The 16,112-nt window shown below is 36.4% G+C and overlaps 1 protein-coding gene across 1 annotated transcript in view; it reads left to right on the top strand.

Annotated features, from left to right (window-relative positions):
* The window catches only part of DCDC1 (doublecortin domain containing 1), a 420,660-nt gene that overhangs the window by 176,933 nt on the left and 227,615 nt on the right, over positions 1-16,112 (top strand). Inside the window, 2 exon segments of the mRNA XM_069091090.1 lie at positions 6,149-6,268; positions 6,270-6,292. Coding sequence (XP_068947191.1) covers positions 6,149-6,268; positions 6,270-6,292 — 143 coding nt within the window.

The raw sequence follows: 16,112 nt of genomic DNA, 5'->3' as shown, positions 1-16,112 counted from the left end.
CATGATTAAATATTTCTTGTAGGTACCTATATGACAATTCAAATCTCTAGGTTTGGCTTTTAAATCTTGGGAAGAATCCATTCTGCCATGTTGTTTTTTGAGACAATAGGAACTTAGGGCACATGTGCACACACATAGACACACACACGTACATACGAAAAGGTTTATTACCTTGCACCCTAGGCCCCAGGGCTAGCCTCAGCTAGTTGTTGGTTTTTTTTTTTTTTTGCATCATCCCACTCCAAGGGTGAGAATCTAATTTTAGAGCTGTAGGGATGTGAGTCCATGCAGAGAGCCACGAGGAAGCCCCAACAGCTGCAGATACTCATCAAGAGCAGAGGGAAGGCCCCAGGAAGGTGAAGGTCAGCTTTTTTCTGTTCTGGCCCACTAGAGAAAGCATCTGGATTCTGAGCCATCTTTACTTAAACACTGGGTCACCAAAATCACAAGAAGTACTCTCATATGCATAAAATGTTTTTGTAAAGGCAGAATTAAGGAATCTTGAATTATAATAGCACCGGGGTTCTTAAAAAAAAAAATACAACAGTGACTGAACTGACTAAATTTCATGAGATTTCTGGTCTGTTCCTTTCTTTGTGTAATCAAAGCTGAAAAATATCCTCTTAGAGGATGTGTGTGGTAAGGAATGTGGCAAGGAACAAAGGCCAGTCAGGAGTAGTCCACCCCCCCTCGCCCTTTTTTCTTAATCATAGCCTTCATATGATATTGAAAAGTAATCATGGTAGCTCTTCTAGTCACATTTTTTCCCTGCAAAATTTAAGGAAGTTTCAAGCAGTGAGAATGGGAAAAAGTGATGATCTAATGAAGGTCCTTTGTGCTGACCAGTCAGCCCTATCTCTGCTTTTTTCAAGTTGGCAGTCAGAAGCCTTTACACTGCTGTTCTCTAGAAGGGGATTTGTTGTATCCTCTGATGTGATGTCTAGCAAGTCCAGACAAAGTAACATCAATATCCTCCACACACCAAGCTTTGGTCAATGATGATAACCTTGCAGTATTGCAGTGTGTAACTTGCACTTATGATTCTTTTTTTCCTTCTTCATGTTTCAGCCTTTGTTTCAGCTTTAAAGCAGTCTTCTCTAGTCATGGGATTCTTGCAGGCTATCCTTTTCATAATTCTCCTAAATTCACATATGAAGATTGATCCTGAGACTTACTGTATAAAAGCACACTATTCAGAGACTTCACAGATGGAACAGAGTTACATATGAATCTGGAAAATGGCTTCCCTCAATAACAGTGAAATATATGAAAGACCAATGATAACCACCAAGAACAGGAGATACCCTGGGCTGATTGGACTGTCAGCAGAGCCAGAACAAAAACAAAACCCAAACCTGAAGCTAAAGTTAGAAATATTTTTTTTTAAACTTTGTAGCTTTTCTCCATCCATTCCTAATGTTCCAGATGAGAGATAACTGAATTCTGAGATCAGTTGAAATATATTCATTCATCATTTGCTTCAGGACTTGTCTCTTAAATAGCCTCCCCTGGAAAGCAGCAGTTTTTGCTATCTCCTTTTATTCCTTCTTTCCTTCTCTTAATCATTCTCTCTGGAAATATCGCTGGACTATAAAATGGCCATTCTGATGTTATAGACAAATCAAAGAGAAAAGAGCTTTGAGAGAAAAAAAGGCCAAGATTTAAATTATTCATACAGCTTCCCTCTTCTCCAGTTTCCCTTTCTTACCCAGTGAATGGTGTGTCTTATGTGAATCTCAGGCGTGAGTGGAGTGTGGGGTTCCACTCTAGTGATGCTGTCCTCAGGAATCAACTGTTTCTCATCCTTTTGACCATAACATATGCAGTTTTTTTCTTCCAGCAAGAGTTGCAGATAATAATGTCACAAATATTCTCTGAGTTCTTATCAACCCATCCAACACATGAAAATAAATTTAATTCTTTCTCTTCGGCATAATCATGCCTGAAATAAAATAATCAGTCAATTTTTTTTGCTGGAATAAAAATAAATGGAAATTCTATCGATTGGTTTTTTATAAGCATCCTTTAACCTTATATTTATCAAAAAGTAGGAAAGTAAATTGGACAGCAAGTTCTTAGCTAGTCCTTTGCTTTGAAATTCACATTTTTTACACTTTTGTACTATTTAAAGGAACAGAGTAAGTAATCTTGCTTTAACCAAAGTGAATATTAAATGCCTACTTTTCTTTTATTTTAGATACAACAGGGATGCCAAAGGTTCAAAGACCCTAGTTAGAATTGAGAAATCTAGGAAGATTCAAGTTAGAATTGAGAGTTTTCTCATAGTATTCTTTTCAGACTCCTTGATTTTCACTGCAGAATCCCAAATTGAATGTGTGTACTTTGCAGGTGTAGAGAATGCAGACTTGGAAGTGATCTCTGTGTATACATCAGCCCCAAAGTGTGGAGTCTTATCAGTACAAATCTAGTTGGATGTATGGTATAAAGAATGTTTGTTTTCTTTCAGGATCTATGTCGAGTTCTCAAAGTTCTTCAGGTTAGGTTTGAAGATTATTCATTTCTTAACAAATTACTTAGAATAAGTTGCTGCTTTATTAACTTGGGTGTAACCCAAATCCCTCCTCTTCAAATGTACATGGCTTAAACTCTCAAAGTCTCAGGAGCCATGATTTTATGCCTCCTTCATGCACATGTGTTACAATTTGCCAACATTAATGAGATATTTTATCCTGAACTCAGAATTGTGATACAGTAATGACTTTTAGACATAGGGACTTCTCTTGAATGTACCTGGGAAAGAAATGACATGACAGTAGCTGGTAGGTATTGGATTTTGTAAGTTAGAGGTTTCAGTGGTCAGTAAGAAGCCCATATTTCAAATCCCTAGCTTAATTTTGAGTAGGGATTAGTTCATTGGTCCTATGAACTCTACCTTTGGCTATTTCCCAGACAATTACAGTCATTTCTCAGGCAGAACCAACTTGTTCAGAGTCTTTTTTTAGGCTTTTGTCTCACATAAAAGGACACCGAACACCCTGTTGTTTACAAATTGAGGTTACGTGCCCGAGTGAACAATGTTTTTGGTTTCCATTGCTTTGACTTCTTGACCATTTCTTTTGGGTGGTTTTGTAACATAGATTCACCTTCTCACACCAAGTGGCCATTTCTTGAACTTGTGTGACCAGTGTGCCAGTTGGATGGGATCTCACAGCATCATTAACTGAGATCAGAAGAATGAGAAATCTGTTCCTGACAGGCCAAGAGGAGAAGAATCCAGGTGTGTGTGTGTGTGTTTACCATTATGTCCCAGGTTATACCAATCATTTTGACTCACCACCTAGACTGTATAGAATTTCTCAAGTATCTACTTTGATCTTTATTTTTTTCTTTTTGAAGATATTTTGCTGCTTGATAGGTACTGTTTAATCATGGCAATCAAATCATATGAAAGATGAAAAAAAAATTCCCACAGAAGCCATGGGAATTACAAACATCCTTAAATCACAGTAAATTTTTACCATTACTTTGTATGTATGTGCTAGTAAAATTGGGAGAATTCTCTTTAATTAGGAATACAATGATTTTCACTATTAAATGTTTTCTTTAGTTACTACCAAGTGGTTTTCTTAAAGTCACTTGTGATAGTTTCTTTGTAAAATAAATGCTTCCCTAAATAATTGAACTGAAATGATTAACTTTCTTCCTATGGGGAAGGGGACTCTATCCTGTTAAATCCTGGTAATTAAGGAATTCATTAAATAACATGGATTAAGGTGATCACAATCTTCTGTAGTCTTAGTCTAACTCAAATCAGCATTCTAAAGATGAAAGGATCTGGATATCTTTGTCCCCTTCAATTGGTATTATTTAGTTCTCATCTTTGATAGCTACACTAAATGACTAAACTGTTATTGTTGTCACTTGTTTCAGTCATGTCTGACTCTGTGACTCCATTTGGGGTTTTCTTGGCAGAGATGCTGGAGTGTTTTGCCCTTTCCTTCTCCAGATCATTTTACAGATGAGGAAACTGAGGCAAACAGGGGTAGGTGACTTGCCCAGGGTCACATTACTAGTAAGTCTCTGAGGCCAAATTTGAATTTATGAAGATGAATCTTCCTGATTGCAGGCCCACACTCTATCTGCTGTGCCACCTTAGCTGCTCTGAACTAAACTATTCATAAAAATTAGGTGAACTGAAAATGTCAGTGGTCAAATACTCAAATGAATATGTGATCTCATAGATTCAGGAGTTCCTTCCAGGGAGGCAATTGGCTACACATACATACCTGCCCATTCTGTGCAACTCTTCTCTATGTCCTCCCAAAATTCAACGACCTATACCCAATTTGCTGGAGCTCTTGCTGCCACATAGCAATGATAGTATTAAGATGAGGAAATTGAGATGTAATATAATTACATTGAAATATACTTGGCTGGATGATAAGGGTACAAACATTTTCTCTATCCACATGTAGGTTTATTTTGTGAACATACTACTCTCCCAATATCAGGCTTTTAACTTTTTATGTCTTGCTTCCTTAAATTAACGTGATCATTTAAGTCAAAATTACTCCAGTTTTGACAATGATTGGTATTACTGGATTCCAAATATAATAAAACTAGCAAATTCAGTGCAGTCAATAAGATGATGTAGAAATCAAATGTTAATCTTTTTAATACAATACTAAAAATACATTTAATTAAATATTTTATAGTTAAAAATCTAAAGATAAGCTTACACTAGCTATTGATTTTTTTCTTATGTGTCTTAAGGAATGTTTCCAGTAAAATTTTAAATTCAGAACCTAGCTTATATCCTATATAAGATATATCTGTAGATGCATGTATGTTAATATATGTGGATATATTACATATATCTCATATGGAATGTAACATATTAATGAAATTAAATAATTTTCTGCCAACATGGTTTTCTTAGGGATAAATCTAATATTTCTATAATATAAATACCTCTAAATGCTGGAATTGCATGTTTTCATCATTTGAGGTCATTCTCTCTACCTATGATGCCTAGTGTTTTAGTGTCGTGCTTAAATAAATCTTACTGGCTATAAAAATTTTTACAGTCAGTGACACTGGTTATCAGATCCTATGATCTTTAAGGAGATAACTACTCTGCTTTCTTTTCTGCTAGAACCAGTTTTTGGTTCATTTGCCTCCAGTGGGAGTAACTGAGGCCATAGAAGGAAAAGTCCTGCAGTACAGGAGCCAGGAAAGAAAAGTTGGACTCTCTGGCTTCTCTATAGGAATGACAGAAAAACAAAAAATGAGAGACACACAAAAAAAAGTGACAAGGGAGAGAAGAAAGATAGATTGTGATGGAGGGAAGGTGGGCGGTAGAGAATGATGGATAGAGAGAGTGACAATGGAGGGTGAAGATGAAGTGGCCTAAAGATGGAAATTCAAAGGTGCCTTTGGACATATGTAAGATTTTCCTTAGAAAAATACACCCTAGAATAAAAATGCTGTGGTATTTTGTAGACCCTGAATGTAACAAGCAAATACTGATTCTAGTATTACTTACATGCCTTTAGATTATTTCCATTTGATAAATTAATTATAACTTGTTCACAACTTGAACTATTTTAAAATAAACAATATAGAGACTGCCCCCTCCCCCTTTCCCTGAATCTTAATTATGGCCAATATGGAAACAGTTTTTCTCTCAGGCTGGAAAGCTACATTTGTTTTCAAAGTCTTGTAAATGTTATCTCCAGTCTTGCTGCAATTGATGCCCAGGGGCTGGGCAGGACCATGGACATCTCCCACTGTACAAGCTGGGGGAGAGCACCAGCAAGAACTCAGCTCTGAATGGAGACAGGAAAAGCATAACCTTTAGAAAGAGAACCCTTCCAGTGGGTTGAATCTAAACTACTCGCTCAGTACAACTGTCACATCTGCTTTCAGTCTCCGTGCCAAAGGGTCAGAGCTCAATCATAATCCTGTTGCACCCCCTGCTGGTTAAAAGCCTGTGCTCGCTTTGTTACTTTACACTGAGATAAACATTGCAGTCATTTCACACTTCTTTTAACATTCTATATGGATTTAATTATCATTTGTTTGGACTTCAATTGTTAGAGAGTATAGACAGTTTATTACAGATGTTCTCATGCTTGCTTTTTTTTTTCTTTTGGCATTTCCACTTACTTCTTCCCCTTCCCCAAAGGCTTCAGGGGTTCCACTGCTATCAGTCCTCAATCTCTCTTCTGTTCACTTCTTTGCTGAGAGAGGACAAGAAATTAAAAGCCCACTCTCACCAAAGAATGAACAAAAAAAACCCCACTGGGGTTTCTTATGGTAAAGACTACAGGTAGGAGGGCTGAGTGTGTTTGTTATCTGTCTGACTGTCAGCAGTCTTTCCATCATCATCGCTAACACAAAAGGATGCCAGCTAACCTCCAAGTAATACCCCTTTTATTTTTATTTTAAATTCCAATAAAATTTCAGGGGTCTCGTTTGAGGCAGTATTGTTTGTGGAATATGACATCTCTCTCTCTGACTTTCTGTCTTAATGCCTTGTCATCGTTCTTGATGTCTGCCTGTCAGCACAGCAAGAGGGATTTTTTCATGTCTGAATAGTCACCTTAATGATAGCAGATGGAAACACCACAGGGGGTCCAAGCCCATCACACTGTCATTGTCGCACACTGCCCTGACCTGCTTCCACTCCTCTATTTTTTGTCCCTTTTTAAAGGAGAAATGGATGGTAATTGAAAAGGATCTTAAGCAAGATTTATGAAGCTATAGACAACATGATTCCCCACTATCTCTCTATGTTTTCACAAATAAAGTCTTAACCTTTTAAGCACCAATGACAGGACAGCTCAAGATAAACGGGTAAAAAGCTTGTAAACCTCATCCTACCAAAGTTAGCCCACCCCCAAAAAAGATGGTCTTGCATTAGCTCATAATAATTACTGACTCCAGCTGAGGATTGTGTAAGTTTTTAGATTGGTAAATTCCTGAATAAAAATTATCAAAGTCCCAGAGCTGAGATAGCAGCAATACTGAACAGTTGCTCGTGACCCAGGATGTTGTGATCATGGGGAATAGACTGAGCTTTCTGCGTATTTTGACAGGACACATCTAGATGAACTCTGGAACTAGTCATTAGGAAACTTAAACATACTTTTCTATTTTAAAATTTTTCTTTTAGTTCATATTATTTGTCTTTGTGGAACAGAGGAGAAGAAGATAGTTTATATGTGTGGCATTGATATACATATAAGAGTAAAGCATACAAACTTTAGCAGAGGGAGTGTATATCAATTCCAGAAGTGAACTTTTGCAATTTCTATCTTTTTATATGTAAGGCCGATGAAAAATCTCCAGTATAGCATCATATATGCAAAAGGGCACAGGCACCCATGCACAGGCATATTCCAAGATGATATTCAAAGCCTCCATGAACGTCCAAATAAAAGTGATTGATTGGACTTGACTTTATGTAGTTAGACATATTCCAAGATGATATTCAATGCCTCCATGTACCTCCAAATAAGAGTGCTTGATTGGGCTTGGCTCTGTGTAGTTTCCAGAATTAAAGGTACTGTAGAGCCTTAAGGAATTGTAACCAGGCAACCTTTGAAAAATAATTTAACCATATTGTGACTAGATTTGTTTTTACACTGATGAAGCAATAATGAGTTCCAAAGTGAAAGGAATCCTTGAATAATTTCCCAAGCACTTTCTGTAGTCAATTAGAAAGAAATTATTCTGCATAAAAAGAGAATAATTTAATAAAATCAATGTCATTATTGTTCCTTCTTAATATCATGTCAAAGTGAAAGGGATGATTGAATTAAATTGATCTTCTTGATGATGTTTGCCATAATACTGTATCTTAATAAGATAAAACACTTGTTCTTAGCTAATTGGATCACTTTTGTGGAATAACTAGCAAGATGCCAAGTAACTGGCATTTTCCAGAACTGACTAGGTTAAGGAACTAGAGTGTTGTAGATAGCTACATGTTGCTTTACTGTTTTACTTATTTTTCCTACTGATAGTTTTCTAGTTTTTACAAATAATGAACACTTGTAAGTATAAAATGTGCTTAGTTAGCTTTGTCCTACTTGCAGATTTCTTCTAAAATTACATTCAGGAAACATGTGATTTACTGTGTAATTTTGTACCTATAAGGAACAGTGTTCTAATGAGATCACTCATTTTTTTCATTACTGATTATACTACATGGGGATAATATGTTGATATGAGGTCTATAGTGGTCAGATTTCTTGGTTCCATCACATGATGATCTGATTTCTCTCTCTCTTCCTCTCTCCTTCCCTCCCTCTCTATGTATATGTGTGTGCATATGTCCATATATATTTATATATAGATTTTCTTAATGCTCTAATTTTGAAATAAGTTCATCTCAACATTTAATTTTTGTCTCCTACCATGACAGAATCATTTATGGAAGATTCATTGGCCATTCTCTGAGATAAGACAAAAATGACTGGCTTTGTTCAATTTGATTTTTCTCCTTAGCATTTCATCAAATTCTAGAATCCCAGAAAGGAATCTCCTCTCCCTTTTAGCTCATGAATGTCTTACCATTAGCAAATGGTAGCTGCCAAATCAGCCTAACATTTTGGTGGACAATAAAGCTCTTTTCTGTCACCATGTTTCAGTGTGTTTTTCATTTCTAGTCCCAACATATACATGGGAATGTTACAAATAGAGAGATGTGAAATGTGAAAAAGTATTTGAAGGATGCCATATATTTCTTACATGAACATTTGGGTTTTTGGTAGATTACAATTCAGATAATTAAATTAAAATTATCATTTCTTTCAGAAGCCATAGTTCATTCTCATTTGTCTCTGGAGTTATGCAGCATTAATATTGTTTATTTTAATTGTTTGAGAGAATAGTCATATATACTTTTTATCTGTAAGCTATTCTTTGAAACAAGTGACATTGGTTTATGATCAGGATATTAACATCTCCCCTTCTTATCTCTGTTTCTGCCTCTGTCTTTCTGCCCCTGTCTTCCATTTCTCCCTCCTTCCCTCTCTCTTCCACTTTCTGTCTGTCTCTCTTTCCTCTCTCTTTCTCTGTAGGTATATATGTGTAAATATATACTACTTATACATATATAATAAAACTAAATAACAAAGTAATATATAGAGTAAAGTCAGAACAACAAAGTAATTACCAAACTAATTAATGAGGAGGAGAGCACTTTAGTAATTGTGGGTATCAGGAAAGGCTTCATGCAAACATTGGTGCTTGAGCTGAGTCTTAAAGGAAGACAAGGACTCTATGAGGTGGAGGTGAGGAGGAAATATCATATTACAGGTATCAGGAAGAGACAGTTCAAAGACTTAGGGATGGAAGGCAAAGTACCAGACAGGGAAGGCTAGTTTGGTTGGAATGTAGAGTATGAGAAAGGAAGTAATATACTTGAGTGCGGAAAGATAGGCTGGCTCCAGGGTGACTTTAAAAGCCAAATAGAGGTGGGGAACTATTGCAATTTATTGAATAAGGGAGTGACATGGTCAAATTTACACTTGGGGGAAGTGAATTTGACAGCTGAGTGGAGGATGGATTGGAGTAGTGAGAAACTAGAGTCAGGGAGAGTAATTAGGAGTCTATTGCAATAGTTCTGGCAAGAGGTGGTGAGGGCCTGAAGGAAGGCAAGAATTGTGTGATTAAAGAGAAAATAGATTGTATGTAAGAGATGTTGTAAAGGGAGAAATGGCAGAATTTTACAGCTGATTAGATATGTGAAAGATGAAGTGAGGAGATGAAGAAAATGTCAAAGGTATGAGTTGGGAGGATTGAAAGGATAGCAGCACCTTGGACAGAAATAAGGAAGTTTGGAAGACCATCCCTGTGTATGGTTAAGAAGACATGAAGAAATGGGTCATGAGTTCTGTAGCTTAATTTATTTTAAAAAATTGATTTTGTAGTATAATGGGTCTCTAGTGAAAAAGGCTTTTATCTTTGGCATTTGTGAACTTTCAAGAATTGTACAAATATGCTATAGAAATAATATAAAATCCTCTATGTTTTCTGACATGATAAGGGACAAAATAAAATCCCAGGTTTGGTAAGATAACAGATTTATGTACAATTTCAACACAAATGCCAGAGGACACACATTTATTCTATGGGATTATTAAATTCTAAATGAGTGCTTGTATCTGTATAACTCTTTCTCCTCTCTCTATGCTCATTCTTAAAAACCCCATTGAGATCATTGGATGGAGAGTCAGGAAATGTATATCATCATCATGGCTTTGGCCCAGTGGGACTTTGGGCCAGACCCCACTTCACCTCTATTTTCTTACCTCTCGAATTGGGATGGGGAGTGTTGGATGAAATCCAACTACAATCCCTATTAGCTCAACATTATAAGATTTAGCCATTTCAAAGGGAGTAGCTATGTTTTTTTTATTTATTAATTTACAGGTAGCGATGAAATCCTAGAACTTTAAGAGATGTCATGATATTATTGAACTTCAATCCTACTTAGATCTATTATTACTCCATATGTTGGGAGTGCAGGTCCACTGAATAACAGAAATGACCCTCCTACCTGATTGAACAAGTTTAGCTACAGGACCACTGCTGAGTTAGAATAGGGGAATTATTTCCTGACCCTAGTATATACAGTTTGCTTACATATTAGATTCCAATATTGCTTCTTTACTTCCTTCACAATCACCTCTTGCTTTGATTGTTTGTTCTTAACTAGTCTGTTCCCATCTTAGACCTGGAGAGTTTAGACCCTTTAATATTAAATGGTTTGTAAACAATTTAACATTTGATATTGATTTCAACCTTTTTCATAATTTTTTTTTAAAAACCACTTTGGATTATCTTCTTACTTTCTAATACATAACAACCTTGCCTAAATTGGACAATATGAAAAATATAAATTATATATGTATATATATCTTTAAGGTTTATATAAGTAAATATACATATAAATGTACTTTATATATGTCATCTCATTTGATTCTCACAACAACCTCACAAAAAGGTGCACGTATCTTCATTTCCATTCTACAGATGAGGAAACTGAGACTGAGATAGAGTAAGTGTACTGACCAGGGTCACACAGCTAGTAAGGGTCTGAAGTAGGATTTGAACTCTGCTTCAGCTCTCAGAATGACCATGTAAGGTAGGTAGTATTACCTATGTTTTTACCAAAGAGGAAGCAGTAAGAAATGACTTGCCCCAATGGCACAGAACTAATAAGTAGCAATATTTTGCCATAAATGATTGAAAACTTTTTTTAAATGAACATAAGAAATAATGACAAGCTATTCAGTTTGGGCATGGAGGGTATCCATTATCTACCATAATAATGGATGTGAATGGCACCCTGACTTGAAGGCTATCATAAGTGGAGGTTGAGAAAAATAGTTAAGAATGGCTTTTCTGTTATATTTGCCCTCCATTATAATATAAAACCCAGGTCACTAGTATTGTGTAACGGACAGAGGGCTGCCCTTGAAGTCACGAAGATTTGGGTTTGAATCCAACCTTTCATACTTGCTTGTTCTGTGAGTTACTTGGCAAGTCCCTTAACCTCTCAGCCTCAGTTTTCTCATCTCTAAAATGGGATTTTACAGATCTTTGAGGTTTGAAAGAGACAATTAATATGTATTGTTACATAATGTGTGATTGAGTCTTACAAAAACCTGACAGATATCATCCAACCTCCTCCCCCTCATCACCACAGAAAACCTATTTAAAAGTTGATATGAAGAATTCTCTCTTTCCAATCAGGAAGATTTTTCTTAAGTGGAAATATGGATAGAATTTAAAATATCTCTTCATAGAAAATGATTAATTTTCATAGCTGGACAACAGATTATTCATAATTGTAATTATTTTTATTGTATAGATTATCATTTGAGTATCTGGAGTCAGAATGAGGAAAAGAATTGAGCAAGCCACCCAAACCATCTCATCCACTGGTCTGAGCCCTCTTTCTTTCCTAGTTAATGGTAGGGAAACATTGTCACAAATTTTGCTCCAAGATTTCCATTCTCAGTATTCCAACTTGTAGAATTGGTTCCACTGATCATGTCAACATTTGTAATTAAGCTTTCAATAGGCACGCTGGGAAGTATTGTGATTTGGTGGACAGAACTCTAGACTTGGAGATAGAAAGCATGGGTTCAAATTGAGATTAGGCTACTTCTTAGCTTCATGAATATGAGGAAATGACAAGCTCTTTAAACCTGCAAAATGAAGATAATGCTAAACTACCCATATTATGGGGCAGCTAGGTGGTGCCATAGTGCATAGAGTGTCAAACCTATAGTCAAGAAGACTCATTTTCCTGAGTTCAAATGTGACCCAGATACTTACTAGCTATGTGACCCTGGGCAAATCACTTAACCCTGTTTGCCCTAGTTCTTCATCTGCAAAATGGGCTGGAGAAGGAGACAGAAAACGCTCCAGGATCTTTGCCAAGAAAACCCTAAATGGGGTCATGAAGAATCAGACACAATTGAAATGACTGAACAGCAACAACAATCTATATCATAGAGTTGGTCAAGTCAAATCAAGTCAACAAACATTTGTTGAAGGCTAACTGTATGCCAGGTACTGTACTAGGTAGTGGTGATGTCATGAAAAGCAAAAATAATCCTTGCCTTCAAGGAGCTCACGATCCAACGGGAGAACAATATGCAAACAACTTACAAATAAAATATATACAGGATAAATTGGAGATATTCTCAGAGGGAAGGCACTATGTCTTTGTAAACCTTTAAACACTGTATAGGTATAAATAATTTTTATCATTGATTGTTCCTGGAAGAGAGCTTTCAGCTTCCAATTCCCCCTTTAACATTTGGTTATTTCTTCTGTCAAGGAAGGTGTGACTCTAGCTGACACAATTGTAATGATGGAAATGAATGTTACAATTTTTGTACTTTCTTTTAGGAAAGAAAAGACTTGGAAATGAAAGAAAAATAAATTGCATGATAATTATTGCTTGCTTTTATATTTTGCATCCTTACATCTTTTAAATTCTTTTCTTTAAACTATGACAGTGATCGAGTAGTTGTTACTTTAAAATGATTGCATTTGTTGGTGTTTGTATAATATTGCTTTCATTCTGGTACACTGATTCTGCTGCCAGATAATTGGATTTCTATTAAAGAGTACAGAGTTGAAAAGATACTATGTGGATTGGTTATAAAATGAAGTTCATTGGCCATGGGTAAAGGGTTGTTAAAAAGCCTACTAGGGTTTAACAATACTTTGGTCATCAAAAGATGAACCCTGGCTATAAACCCTAGCTATTCAGAGGATCATAGATCTAAGACTGGAAGGGATCTCAGATTTATTCTGAACCCTTTCATTTTGTAGATAAGGAAACCGAAGCCAGAGAAGTTTAGTGATTTGTTCAAGGTCACACAGCTATTAAGTGTCAGGCTCTCGAGTCATTGTGCCACATTGCCTCCATAGCAAAGTCTGGACACATACTTTCTAAAAAAGGAATTTACAAAATTAATTTAGCTCAAAATGTTGGGATGTCTTTCTTGCTCTTTTGTTTTCCATTTTGTACGTCATCACTGGCCATCTTTTGGGGGTAGATGTTTATTTAATGTCTAACTATATATGTAAGGGTAGGAATTAATTGAACAAACCAATTAAATCACCCCCATCCTCCTTAATACTACCCCAAATACCTTGACCAGACTAAGATAACATCCCAATCAATCAATGGTAGGCGTAAGTGGGGGAAAAAAAATCCTCCATCAGCTGAGATGATGTATAGATTGTGCTCATATTGGCCTGTGTAAAACCAGGGAGCAGATTCCGAACTGGAAGTTTCAAGCAAGTGGAGAAGAGATGGAATTCTAGATGAATCCCAAGAGGAAGTCCACTGGGAGGGGTGAGGGAAAGAGGGAAGCTTCAGCCTTTGCCTTGGTTTCAGTCTCTTCTCTCCCCATTTCCCCATTAGATGATCAGGAGGATTTCTTATCTTCCCATTATTGTCCTAATAGCTTCCTAGATCAGCTGAAGGCAGTCTGAGCATAATGAGCCTCAACAAATGGATGGCTCCCAGCCTTTAAAGAGTAGCTCTAGAGTCCTGAGCAGACTTATTTTACTCACCTGACTTGTTAGTGCAAGTGGGAATTGGTTCAGTCACCTCAGATCATTGCTATACAGATTTTTCTGATTTATGTTCGTTTTTATTTTTTCTTGCTTTCTTATTTTATTTGTCTTGAATTACATTTTTATTTCATAAAAGCAGGAAAAGCTCTGCATTATAAATGCCTATATGATGACTAAAGTTCATTTTATTAAATGTAAGTCTAATAGTTGCCCCCCAAAACTCTCATACTTCAACAACAGTTCTCTAAGCATTTGTACACATGCACAATGTGATAAACTTGCAAACGTGGTGCCGTGTCCTCAATGAGCTACAGTCTAGCAGACGAAATAAGACGATACTTGTAGGTGATACTTGGTGTCCCTAAGTCTTTGTAATCAAGGAAATATTGGAATCATAGAACATCAAAGCTAAAAGGGCCTTTGAGAGCATCTAGTAGTCCAAACTTCCTCATTATTATGCTGACAAAGAAATAGGCTTTCTGTTTTCTTAGCCTGGTGCCATTCAATTTAATTCAATTTAATGAACATTTATTTAAAAATCTGCTGTGTTCAAAGGCATAATCCTTGATGCTAAGAATACAAATACAAGAACTCCTAATTCTTGTCCTCTGTTTCAGAAAGTAGTAGTGTGATTCATCATCCTGCTTAGTTGAATGATGGTATAGTTCAGGGAGGGGGAACCTGTGACCTCAAGGCCACATGTGGCCCCCTAGGTCCTCAAGTGTGGCCCCCTAGGTCCTCATGGGTGGCCCTTCGACTGGATCCAAACTTCATAGAACAAATTTGTTCTTCCACATTAATCTGTAAACTCCTTGAGGGTTGCAAGTGTTTTATATTCCCCAGCACTTAGCTATTGAGTCCTTAATGAATGTTTGTTAATTGTCAACTGATTGATTGTAGAACAGGAGATCTTTTAAATTATTAGTGTGGTCTTGCACCCAATGCAGGGTCATCTATCTGCCATCATCTATTTCTGCCAACTGCCAAAATGTTATCAAACTGAATTACTATACTAGTATAAGCATCTATTTTTCCTAACTAAAGGTGAATGATCAGAGATGAACTCATTTTATATGTGACAGTATTTTATTATATGATGGGAGCTGTTTAACAGGTGAAATGTAATGAGGGTGGGCTGATCTTAAACTTTCTAAGTTTAGGTATATACATAGGAAGGATGAGGGAGATTTGAATAAAAGTCCCATCTAGATATAATAACGAGAATAAAGCAAACAAAGACAAGTTAGGTTGGTTAGTAAAGAGAAGCTTTGAAAGGAAAGCTGTTCTTAGCCATGAGGTCTTCTAAAATCTATTCAAGAAAATATCTCCAATTACATGTAGGAAGGTGAAGTGTGTTGGGAATAGTAATTTGATAACTTGAAAAGGAGCACCTTTAAAGATAAATTCAGGGCAGGGGTGACAGGCATCTCTAGGATGCTTTATTTCAGAATCTTCCTGCTCATTGAGGTAAAGAAGACACTAAGAGGATTATGGGGGAGAAAAAGGCAAAAGCCTCAGATGCATACGTGCTAAAATTGCCTTGAGATAGAGATATTATTGCCCAACCCCTGACTGTTATTTTTAATCTCCTATTGACAAGTAAAACCTTTCCTACAGAGAGGAATTTGGGACATGTAATCCACACTCTTCAATCTCAGGGTTTGAGATAACCCTGACAATTACAACCTGTTGCTCCTTTATCCATTTAGAATGAGATCTGGAATCTATCACAAATGAACAATTTGGCAAATACAGCTCTCGGTAAAAATCTATTGTCACTTAATTGGCACTATTTTTAAAAATTGCTGAACCATCTATAAGTACAACACAACAGCAGACTATAGACCTTTGGCAATTCTATGAGCCAATTTTAAAGTTTAGCCATTGTAAAGAACAGCTGAATGAGTTATTTTGTCCATGATGCAGTGGGCTAGGTAAAGAAAGTCATCCACAAAGCTATACACATTGATTATCTCTGTCTGTCTGTCTATCTATCTATCTATCTATCTATCTATCTATCTATCTATCTATCT

Source organism: Petaurus breviceps, unplaced genomic scaffold, assembly GCF_028583685.1.
Source record: "Petaurus breviceps papuanus isolate PSGF00001 unplaced genomic scaffold, PetGlider_PUasm1.0 188, whole genome shotgun sequence".
Classification (NCBI taxonomy): Eukaryota; Metazoa; Chordata; class Mammalia; order Diprotodontia; family Petauridae; genus Petaurus; species Petaurus breviceps.
This window is presented reverse-complemented; position numbering and strand designations above follow the sequence as displayed.